The 12,129-nt window shown below is 45.8% G+C and overlaps 1 protein-coding gene across 1 annotated transcript in view; it reads left to right on the top strand.

The window, feature by feature from the left end:
* TRPC5 (transient receptor potential cation channel subfamily C member 5) overlaps positions 1–12,129 on the top strand; it is an 80,122-nt gene that overhangs the window by 60,565 nt on the left and 7,428 nt on the right. The window contains exons 8-9 of the mRNA XM_069065285.1: positions 833–922; positions 1,563–2,246. Coding sequence (XP_068921386.1) covers positions 833–922; positions 1,563–2,246 — 774 coding nt within the window. The remainder of the gene's footprint in view (positions 1–832; positions 923–1,562; positions 2,247–12,129) is intronic.

Genomic DNA, 12,129 nt, shown 5'->3' with positions numbered 1-12,129 from the left:
TAGAAACAGCCTTAGGCTGGACCACTAGCAGTAACCAGCCTAGAGAAGGAATTACTCTGACAAGCCAATGGAAGTAAGACCTCAATAGGACAATATAGGTGCCCAGACCAAGCTCTGGATGACTTACTTTGATAAAGGGGCTACCTTACCGCCTCCCTTCAACATCATCCCAGAAGGCAGGGGATTCTTTGAGTTATCTGGTCAGCACCCTGGACAGGGAAGCAAAAGCAATTTTAGATAAGACATCGTCCATGTGGGCAGCTTAGAGCTTGTTTAGAAGGGGGTTAGCAGCTATCCTTGGTACAGGAACACCTCTGAATTTAGAGCCAGTGAATCTAGGTTCAAAAGTCAATTCTGCTACATGGTGCCTGTGTGACTGCAGGAAAATTCCCACCCTCCCCAGAGGGGCTTTCCTGGTGATCCCTTCCAGCCACTAGACCATCCAGACCTCATCAGCTATAACTTGGGCCCCCTTTTGGCCATACTTGAGAGGCCAAATCCCCCAAACTGCTAGAACTTACAGTCTATACCCCCCAGACTTGGGTCTCTCTAGACGTTCCCTAGTTACAATATTACACTGTGAGTGCACGGGACAGCAACAGAGCTAAGCACCATGGGAGACCTGTTTGAGTTAAAGAGATTGGCTTTGCAGGTGGCTTTATGAGTCTCTGTTCATGGTAGGAATCTGCAGACGTAAACAAGAGCTCCACAGTACCTTTAAGACAGAATTTCTGCTGAAATTCTTGGTGAACTTCTACAGCAGACAATCCCAGGGTGAGAGCTAGCTAGGCAAGAGGAAGGAAGTGAGTGCAGTTTCTGCTTTATGTTCCAGGAAGTGATACGGAATTTGGTGAAAAGATACGTTGCGGCCATGATCAGAAGCTCCAAAACAAATGAGGGGCTGACAGAAGAAAACTTTAAGGTAATGTGAGCCCATCAATAATAGAGTACAACTTCTTCCCCTGTATTCAAAGCTGTGGTTGGAAGTTCGGGGCAGTGGAATATGACAGCAAAGCCCAGCTAGAATCCACAGCCTCTCTCAGAAATCTCTACAGTCCAGCACCGAGGGGGAGGGGGTATTTGTCCAATACCAACCTCACTCCATTCTGCCCCCAAAACACCAGTTTCATCACCTGTCACATTATACCATTATTGATTCATTCCTTTGACCTTAAATATATTTATTTCTGTCTTCATGAGTCCCATTTGAAATACAGATACCCTAGGAAGGGATCACAGCCTTAAGCCAACACCTTAGTGGAGGCCAAGGGTGGAGTTAAGACACCAGAGAGGGCACAGGTGGGACCAATAAGGGATGCAGAAAGGCACTAAAGGCAAATTTTCCAATTTCACATTGGCTACTGAGAGCCAATCCTGACCTGAGAATGACCAAGCTCAAAAGACGCCTCGGAGATTGATATAATTTTAGCGTCAGGAACTGGGAATTCGAGTTTGTCTCTGACATTCCCTAGGCCAGTCATTCCCCCCCCACACACACACACACACACACACACACACTACCTCTTCCTCTGTACAAATGTCGCCTATTCTTACCACCCTAGGAGTTAAAGCAGGACATCTCCAGCTTTCGGTATGAGGTGCTTGACCTCTTGGGCAATCGCAAATCCCAACGAAGGAGCTTTTCCACAAGCAGCACTGAAATTTCCCAGAAGGATGATGGCAATGATGGTAGTGGGGGGGAAAAGGCCAAATCCAAGAGTGTTTCTTTTAACCTCACTGGCAAAAAAAGGGACACGTCAGCCCCAATCAAGACTACGCCGAAGACAAGTAGCAGGGGTGCAGCTGCTGCCCCCACTCCTCAAGTGAAGCCGAAAACCAGTGGGCCCAGGAAGCACTCCTTTATGAGCAGCCCACTCCAGAAATTTGCAAGCTCCAAGAAAGAGTCTTTCAAGAGACTGGGTCTCTTGTTCTCAAAGATGAATGGGCATCTGGCTGAGCCCAGGGCAGAGCCGATGTACACGATTTCAGATGGAATCATTCAGCCCCACTACAGGTGGCAAGACAGCAGATATTCCCAGATGGATCCAGAGAGGGGAGAGGCTAGCTGTTCAAAAAGTGAGAGCAACCTGTCAGAGGCAGACTTTGGTGGAGGGGCATGTGCCCCCAGCACCAGTGCAAGGGCCTGTGGCCAGAGCAGTGAATGCCCTCTCGCGCCCTCCAGTTCCCTCCATCATGCTTCTAGCATCTGTACATCCAACTCCAAACTGCTTGATTGCACAGAGGATGTGTCTGACTCATGGGGGGAGGCTTGTGACTTGCTTATGAACAGATGGAAGGATGGACAGGAAGACCACGTTACAACTCGGCTCTGAGCTTTAAAGCTGGGCACGATGTTTGTCTTTCTTGGCTAGAGGGGGGGGGGGGGGGAAGGGGGCTCTGAATCCTAACTCCCTTGATGCCCCCAGAATCCACCTGCTTTCAGAGCCGCCCACTTGGCTTTCATTATTGCTTCAATGTTTGGTGCATTTCTTTTGTTTTTGCCATTTTTCTACCTATAGATGCTGAGCTCATCTTTGCTACTAACTGAAGGGCTTCACCAAGAAGCACTTTCCAAGCCTCGGCACCGCTTTTCCTGCTCTTGTGTTCTCTAGGTTCCCACCCTGCCCCCTCTTATCCCCTCCCAATGTGTAGGAGCTCCTGAGCAAAGTCCCACCAGCCACTGGCTGAGGCTAACTCTCCAGGCATGACTTTGCTGCTGTCCAGTGCTACCCAGAGGCACTCACTCACAGGGGGGCAGCCCAGGGGTACCTTCTCCGCATCTTCCCTGGCAGAGCGCACAAGGCTCTCATCAAGCCACCGCTGACAGCTTCCCCTTTTCTCACCAAGCTGTGACTGCTGAAGTGTTCCAGTGATTTATGCCTAGCAAAGGATGAAGTGCTGGACAAGGTGCTTTCATTAGGTGTAGAGGTGGGGGGGGGGAGTTTCTGTGGGGTAGCTACCAGACTCTGATGTGTGATGACTGCAGCTCCTCCACTGGCTGCCATGATGGTTACTGTGGCGAGTTTGCAAGCAAAAGATTTTCCTAGATAAAAAGCAGTTGGGGGGGAGGGGTAATATTGTTATTAAAAAGATCTTGCCAAAGTGTCAAAATCTGACAAAGAGCACCTGTCACTTTAATTGACTGTTTCCTGAAAACAACAACAGAATCAAAAAACCCCAAACCAGCAACACCAACCCCAGAGGAAGTTCCACACAGAACAAACGAAAGGTCCAAATTCAGAGGAAGGCCCCAACCCAGAACCACAATGGATCAGGGAACTTGAAACCCCAAGGATGTGCTCTCAAGAGTCTGCACCAAAGCCAGGGGGTGAGAGGCCTACAGTTCTGAGAAGTCCAGAGTAGCAGCTGCCCCCAAACCCAATTAACAAATGCTCTGCCAATAACCCTAGCTTCATTATTAGTAGCAAGGTTCCCCACATCCCAGATATGGTGCTCCGAAAAGGCAAATTTACTCTGAGCAACAGATCCCAGAATTATCTTTTCCATTCTGTTTGATGGTACAAAATTGCAACCTATTGTCCCAGTCTTCAAGGATATACATACATCTTTGGAAGAGAAAATCAGCCTTCTTGCTACCATCTGTTGCTGATAAACCAGGGACAGTTGTCCTGGATCTCACTCTGTTGATGACATTGGCACCAGGAAATAGGCAACACTCCATTCTTTTCCAAGATGGCTGTGTGGCTAGATCAGTAGCAGAAAGTCCCAAGCCTAGACCCTCTTGACAACTGGTCTTTTGGATCACCATTTGTGCATAGTCAGGACTTTTCTTTTCAACCCCGAGGCCTTATATGTGGGCAAACATTAAGTTCTCATCAACTAGGCTGGGGTCATGATAACATAAGAGATGGCAAGTGCTTTGCTTTGGATGCCCCCATTGACTTCTGGTCTGCATGGAGCTTGGGAGGGATAAAGGCCCTATATAGGACCTATATATATAAAGGACTATAAAGGACCTATATATGGGGATATAGATCCCTGCCCTATACTAAGAGTCAGTTTCTTCCAAGAACCACATTCTAAGCCACAGCACTCGCCCTCATCTCTGGTCCCAGGGAAGGTGTAATCCAGCTGCATTTTGTTTTCTTATGTCCTAAAGTACAGAGACCCATCACAAAATTTAGAGCCAAAATATCTATTCCAGAACCAGATGCTCCTCCCCACTATCAAATCATCAGAATGTGACTGTATATAAACGTCATCAACTTTTCTTGCACATTATTAAGCAGCTTAATTCAACTTCCTACTTATCTCCTCTCTGACCCTGAATTTGGTTTAAATTCATTATAATGACAGAGACACCTGCTGGTTTCATGAGCTTCAGCAAGTAATTAAGCCTCAGTGTCCTCACCTCTACAATGGGGATACTAAGACCTGCCTGGCTTTGAAGGGCTAGTGTGAGAAAAATAAAGCTTCAATAAACATCTCTTTAGCACCTGCATGACCCTGTACTAGGCACTAGGGACAGGAATTGGACAAGGGAGCTTCTCCACCAATGCTCCTGTTGAGCACCAGGGGCCACAAGTCTCACAGACAATATGTACCAGAGGGAGGACCCAAATCCAGGTCTTGCTGCTTTCCAGGCAGTCAAGAGAAGACCAAACACAAGGCAGTCCCTGTCCTCAAGTAGCATGCATTCTACCAACCAGGAGGCATTCTGGGCATCCCAACTACATTTCACTATTAGACTGAAAAATCTCCTAAGAAAACTTCTGAATGGTGTCCAAAGAGAAACTTGTTGAGTGTGGACCTTCCCTGAATTCCAGCCATTGCTCTGAGGGCACAAAGAGAGGTGCAGAATTCCAAGCACAAATGCATCAACTTAAAGAATGTTGCCATCTCATCTCCCCAGGATGCAGGGACTAGTTCTGACTTCTGTGACCTAATTCAGACTTTCAGGCCAAGTGAATTTTTCTGGCTGCCATTTTATCTCAAATCCGAGACGACAGTGTCCTTCCTGTTCCCCAAGGACTCCCAAGGCTGCCACCAAGCTGTGCTGTCCAGGGGGGACCGTCTGCTGCACCAACTCCGTGTGATCTTCTAGTGAGCACCGTGAGCACGCGGGAGCCTGGCCCAGAGAACACACATACCCCTTGTACTGTAAAACGAAATTGTGGGGGGAAATTAGGTACTCCTTTGCCAAGTCATTTCCTTCCCCAGGACCTTGACCTTGGTCTGTTCTACCAATCCAAACTAGTCCAATCTAACGAATATTTATGAAGCTCTTGCTCTGAGCAAGGCACTGTGCTGAGCACTGGCGATATAAAGACAAAACTGCAGCATCGCTGGCCTCTGAAGAGCTCCCATTGGATGGAACTCTTGAAAAGACCTGGAAATATAATGGTTTTCCAAGTACTGGTACTGTGCCCATTGCATCAGGTACCATTCAAATCCGGCTTATCAGAGCAGTCAGTAGCTACACACGTACACACCCACCTTCTTTGATCACCATACCAGAATGACTTCCTTCTTTGGCTTCGATTTCTAGGTCCCCACCCCCCACTTTGCTGATGTAGAAGCTGCCATTTGGTGCTCTACCGCTGGCTTCAGCACAGAGACATTGCCTCAAATGCATCCCCAGGAGCTCCTTTATTCTTTTCCTCCCCAAGTGGCTTATGCATTGCTTTGTTTTGTGTGGGTCCATTTTGTCCACGCAGCACCCCATCCCTACCCCTCCCTTCTCTATGATCTTGGCTCCTCAGTCTCTTTGGCTGAGCACTGAGCTTTTTTGTTGGGGAGAGAGGCTAGAAGAGGGAGATTGACCTTCCTCTGGAAAGAAGCAGTTTCAAAGTCATTCTCACCCAAATGAGTGCATGCAGTAGAGTCTGTTGTGACTGTCACAAACTTGAGATCTATCAAGTTTGGGGGTTGTTGGCTTTGTGAAAGAAAGAAGAAATAAAGCACTCAGGTTATCTTACCTGTAAAATAGAGACAACCAAGCAACAATCTGCTAACTTTCAACTAGCATTCATGGTGAAACTTAAGTGTCAGTCTTGCAAGCCTTACCACCTACTTGAGATGTGACTCTCTCTGTGCTAAAACGTGGCCTAGGATTGCCATGAAGGTGCTGCGGGTCGGGGCTCCTGCCAGACTGGGGGAGAGAGTATTGCAAAGGGGGGAATTCCCAGGCATCGTGGGCCCTTGAGCTCTGCTTTCGGATGCTTCCTGCCTGCCCTCAACGGTTGGGTGTCTTTGCCCTTTCTGTTATTCTCTCCCTCAGTTACTTTTCCTAACAGTGTAAGGTGTACACATGTGTGTGTCTGTATGTACATGTGTGTTTTACTGGCATTTGAAAGTCATGTACATATCAAAAATTTGAATATTTAGATATTGAATCGAGTTGAGTGAGTTAGCCGCATGGCCTAGAGAAGTCCGAAGCGATCTGCCCATCACAACGTGAATGAGTGGAAGCAATGTGGGGGAAAGCCCACAACTTGGCCCACATGTGATGAATGTCTTTGCCTGAGTAGATGTAACAGCCATTCAACTCACATGGTCAAAAGGCTCTTCTCACAGTGCAGGTGATTGAGCAGAACCAAACAGTCCTGTCGGGATGCATCTGAGGTGTGTCTTACCCTGGAATGTACTTCGGGGCTCCCAGGCTGAAAGCCCTATCCATCCCGTTCTCCATGGACTCCAAACTGTCCAGCCCTCTGCAAGCACACAGGTCAAAGGTTGAACCTTTAGGAGTCACCAATCTAACCAGCCCTCAGTGGGGCACTCAGAAAGAGGGTTCACAGAGACCATCAAAGTCACCCAAAGAAGTCCATGTCTTTGGATAGACAGACACTTTGCAAGAGATTAGACAGAACAATCTGGGGGAGGGCAATGGTTGTGCTCTTTCACACCTTCAGGAAGAAGCCGGGGATGTTGCGACATAAGCTCTTGTTGATCTCAAACTGGATGAAAGGGCTGGGTTTCAGATGCTGGCTAAGGTAAGCTCCTGCTGTCCATGACCATCTTTCCATGCTCCAAGATACTGACCCTGGGTCAGATGCCACTGGAAATCCTGCCCTCCTCAGGGGCTAGTTGTCTGTATAACTAGGTTTCAGTATTTATTGACCAGAAGCACCTCAGAAGAAGCGAGGCTTTGTTTGATTACTGCTCAATGTGGAGGCAAAGGGAAAAATGGAGGCCCAATAAATATTTCTAAAAGTCTAAGGTTCCATGTTTTCAAATCCAGCATTCTAAATTCATTCCCACTTCATACATTAGGCATTAATATGGCCTCGTTCTATATAGCAAGAGATGTCCAAGAACCGACTTGCTCTCCTCCTCCCAATGCCTGACTCATAGTAGGCTTGGACTCCCTCCTTTGGTAATGGTCCACCCAACCTGGAGCAGACTTTTGGAATTAGAAATCTCCATCCTGTGAAGTGTGTGACTTGACTTTTGAAAACAATCAAATGTCATCCTGAGACATCTGGTGGATAAGAAACTGGGGGAGGGCAGAGATAGAGTTTGGGTCCAAAAGGAGGAATGGCCAGTAAGTAACAAACATGTTCTTCTTGGGAGTACTCTGCAAGTCATCCCCAAAGAAGGCAGGATCAGACATCTAAGTGAGCGGTGCTTCAGGAGGATTCCTCTGGCATACAAACTGGCAGTGGCTGGACCACACAAGGACTTTGCATTCCTTAGTTTCACGTTTAAGTTCATGCTCTCGGAACATGTTTTTCCATACAACTAACATTATACATAGGGACTAGTTTCCCCCTTTGTTGATGGTACTCATAGAAGCCCTTGGAGTCCTAGAGCCATCTAGACCAAGGGCGGGGAACCTGTGGCCTTGAGGCCACACATGGACTACTAGGTCCTTGGGTGTGGCCTTTTGACTGAGTCCAAGTTTTACAGAACAAATCCTTTTATTAAGGGGATTTGTTCTGTGAAGTTTGGATTCAGTCAAAGGGCCGCACTTGAGGACCTAGAGGATCCTGGGTAGGGAGGAAAGACAAGTAGTGAAGTAGGGGTTCAAAGCAAAACGACTACCAAAACTGGGTGGAAATGGGAATCACTGGAAGCGGGGTCAGAGGAGGAAACCGATGCCCAGAGAGAAGAGACTAGTCCAAGGTCACAAAGGAGTAATGTCTGAAATCTGAACCCTGGTCCTATGACGCTAAAATCCAGCCCTCTGTACACTACACCATGTTGCCTCTGGTATACAGTATTGGTGACCAAAACTACCCCCTCCCCTCAGTATTTTGTTTTTGCTTGTTTCCTGTTTAAAAAAAAAAAAAAGAACTCAAAACCAGCAGTAGCATCCAAATAGGTAGCTAATAGCCAAGCCCTGCCCAGGAGTCTTTTTCTTCAAAAATTCTCCAAATGGGTTTGGAGATGCTTTATCCTCTTTCAATAGCCTCTGTGAGGCTGATCTTCTAGTCACAAAGAACAAGAGAAGGGAGGAGAGCAGCTAGGCTGTAGTTTTAAAGGCTGTCTTTCAAATCAATGCCCAGAGAAAGACCAGGGTTTAGAAGGCTCTCAGTGGGCTGGTCTTATCTAGACTTCCTGGAATCACTGAGGTTTTTCCCATTGTGATCTCAGAGATACAGAGGAGCTTTCTGGCAAAGATTTCATCCCTGATAAGAGAAGTAATCCAGTAGGATTTACCACTAGAATACCAGGACTGTTTCCCAACAGCCCCTGGAGAAGAATCCCAGAGGAGGTCCTGATTATCTTACAGCATGGCTAGTCAGTCTGTTGCAGCCACACAGTGATGTACACCAGCAGCTTTTGGTGCTGTGGGCTCTGCTTGAGCAAACCAGCCTGGCTTAGAGGAGCCCAAGGGATAGCAACATGAGGTGCCACCCCCAACTCCAGCTAAAAGGATGGGGGGATTGAAATCGATGAAACCCTGCTTCAAGAAACAGGGACACCACCTACAACCACCACCACCACCACCACCAAATACATGCATGATCGAGTATATACTCACACTCTCACTCTCTCACACTCCAATGTGCAGAGGGAAACTTGGAATTGAAACACCTGCTCTCCAGATGGAGCTGACCAAAACGGCCACAAAAAAACAACCCCAGGGCCATCAAATCATGATTTAGGTGTTCCAGGTTTGGGGGAACTTGTAAGGGGGGTCAATGAGTTTTATCGATTTGTACGTTTATATCGTGTGGCCTGGGAAAGGGAGGAAAAGAGACAAGGTTTCATTCATTAAGAATTCCCTTTTCCTGGTCTAGCTATCTCATTTTCACTGTCTGCATGAACTTTAAATTTAAAGTAAAACCTTCATTTCTGAGCCCAATGATGAAGAAGAGAGGTTGGGCATGTTCATCTTAATGACAGCTTGGCATCATGGGCTATACTCCTCAAAAACTTTCATGTTGTCTCTTGGAGAAGCATTATTTGAGTTAACTGTCATTTTTGTTCTAGTACTTTCTGTAAGCAGTGCAAAGTTAACGTCATCCTTAAATATAAGTGTAAAAAAAATGAAATCTTGTAAAAGAAAATTGTTTATTTTGTGTGTATTTTTGGATGTGTTGTAAACTGCAACGTGAAGCAGCTACTTCCCCTCTTCTGATGCCAAGTGTTTTGTCCCTCCCTTTTCCAATGTAAGCATTCATAGCTGCCTATTGATAATAAATATTTATGAATGGAAATCGATTGGACAGTGTCTTACATGGGAATTAGCAAGGAAACTCTTAGAAGGGAGCCCACGGATGCACATGTTGGCGGAACTGGCCTGAGAATGGGAGCTTTGTGAGCACTCTTCAAAAATTCATTTTCCCCCATTATACACAAAGCCTAGATTTCAAGTGTTGGGAGATTTCATTAGTATTCATAAAGTACTTCGAAACTCCAGAAGGAAGAGAACGCTATGGCCATAAAGCTGGATCACTGCAATACTGGGAAACTTAATAGGCCCCATCTTAGAAATGTATCCCCCTTCATTGGGCAGCCACGATGCATGTTCTATTGTTCTCGTTCTCCCCCTCTCCCTGTCCCTCCCCACCCTTGATTCTCCCACCATTAGTCCACAGCAACCAGGTTTTTCCATTTATTTCCCAGTTAGGCACTTGTGGGCTCTACAAGCCCCTAGGGGGCTAATTCGTGCCCAGTTACTGAAGTCATTGCCTGAGACATCAGTATTCCAGAGGCTCTCATCCCACACCGTTCTCGATTGTTCCCAGAGAAGCTCCCCATCATGCCTAACTGGGGGCTTTCCTCTAGCCCTCCAGTGGGGCCACTGACCAGACTTCACCTTGACATCCTTTCTGAACTGTGCTGCCCACAGAAATGAGCTTATACGTGGACAGCACTTTTATAAACTTTAAAGATCCACATACCAGGCATATCTGGCCCAGGTGCCTTAGAGTGGAGGCTGAAGTCCCACGGCAGGAGGTCATGAAGTCTGCTGGGAGGGGGCTGAAGGAACTACCTGCTGACTGCACTAAAGGGATTCTAATCCTGTTATTGTGACCCCCAGCCCCAGCCCCGGCCCCACTCTGCTTACATGGTTAGAAGAGAAGAAAACCATGCACAATCCACTTGGCCAAACCACAGGCCAGTTTGGATTCGACACAGTCAAGCTGAGGGGTAAATTACTTTCTTCCCTATGTGGCTGCTGGTAGATGACAGGAGCTGATGTCTGCCCCCCTAAGCTTCTCCTCCAAATCTGGAATTGCCAGACCATGGGATCAATGGCTAGTAGGGTGTTATGGACACTAATATGACAAGTTTATAAAAACTTGACTGCACCATAAGTTAACATGAACCAAACACTGCTAAATGGGGCAAAAAAACCTCACTGGGAGAAAAGCCCTCTTGAATTAGTCCCTGTACTTACTGGGCACAGACAAGTAAAGAGACTATAAGGTTAAGTTGCTAAGATGAGTCAGTGGTCTAGGTATGAAATCCAAGTGACCCCACCTGGAAAGTCATGCTCCCTTGCAAGGCCTTTAAGGGAGCACAAAGGTATCATGGTTCATCTAGGCTCAATGAATTAGGATTGCCCAAGCTGCTGTACTTGGCAAAGGCCCTATTTCTAGGATACTACAGACCGTCCAGATCCATGGAGTAGAACTATATCCAATTCCAATCTGAGGGACCCCAAACCTTCCCCAAAATGAGAAAGCTAAACAGATAGGAGCTGGTTTTATTGGGGGGGATAATAAAATAAACTATTGGTTATTTTTATTTTTAAAAGAAGAAAAAACAATTATGTGCCACCAATGAAGATGAAATTAAATTATTAAAGAGTTATTTTGCCCAATTATATTCCAGTAAATCTGATAATCTAAGTGAAATGGCTGAATATCTACAAAAATATAAATTGTCCAGATTAACAGAAGAAGAAATAGAAGACTTAAATGACTGCTTCTTAGAAAAAGAAATTGAACAAGCCATTAATGATCTCCCTAAGAAAAAATCTCCAAGACCCAATGGATTCACAAGTGAATTCTACCAACCATTTAAAGGATAATGAATTCCAATACTATCTGGAAGAAATAGGTAAAGAACGAGTCCTATGAAATTCCCCTTCTATGACAAAAATATGGTTTTGATACTTAAACCAGGGAGGGCAAAAATAGAAAGAAAACTCCAGACCAATTTTCCTAATGGATATTGATACAAATTTTTAAAATAAAATACTAGCAACGAGATCACCACCAGGGCAGCTAGGTGGCACAGTGAATAGAGCACCGGCCCTAGAATCAGGAGGACTTGAGTTCAAATCTGGCCTCAGATACTTGACACACTAGCTGTGTGACTTTAGGCAAGTCACTTAACTCCAATTGCCCTCCAAAAAGCCAAAAAAAAAAAGAGAGATCACCACAATATATCACTAAGAGCATACACTATAACCAGGTGGAACTAATAGGTAGGAAAGCAGGGCTGGTTCAATATGAGGAAATCTCTCAGCAAAATTGACCATATCAATAACAATAACAAAAGTCATGTGATTATCTAAATAGATGTAGAAAAAGCTTTTCACAAAACACAATACCACCCATTCTTGTTAAAAAAAAAAAAACAACACTAGAAAGCATAGGAATCACTGGAGCTTTCCTTAAAATGATAAGTAGTATCTATCTTAAACCATGAGCAAGCATTATCTATAACAGGGATAAACTGGAAATGTTCCCAATAAGATCAGGG

This window comes from Petaurus breviceps, unplaced genomic scaffold (assembly GCF_028583685.1).
Source record: "Petaurus breviceps papuanus isolate PSGF00001 unplaced genomic scaffold, PetGlider_PUasm1.0 90681, whole genome shotgun sequence".
In the NCBI taxonomy this organism is placed as follows: Eukaryota; Metazoa; Chordata; class Mammalia; order Diprotodontia; family Petauridae; genus Petaurus; species Petaurus breviceps.
The sequence above is the reverse complement of the archived record's forward strand: the minus strand, read 5'-3'. Positions and strand labels throughout refer to the sequence as shown.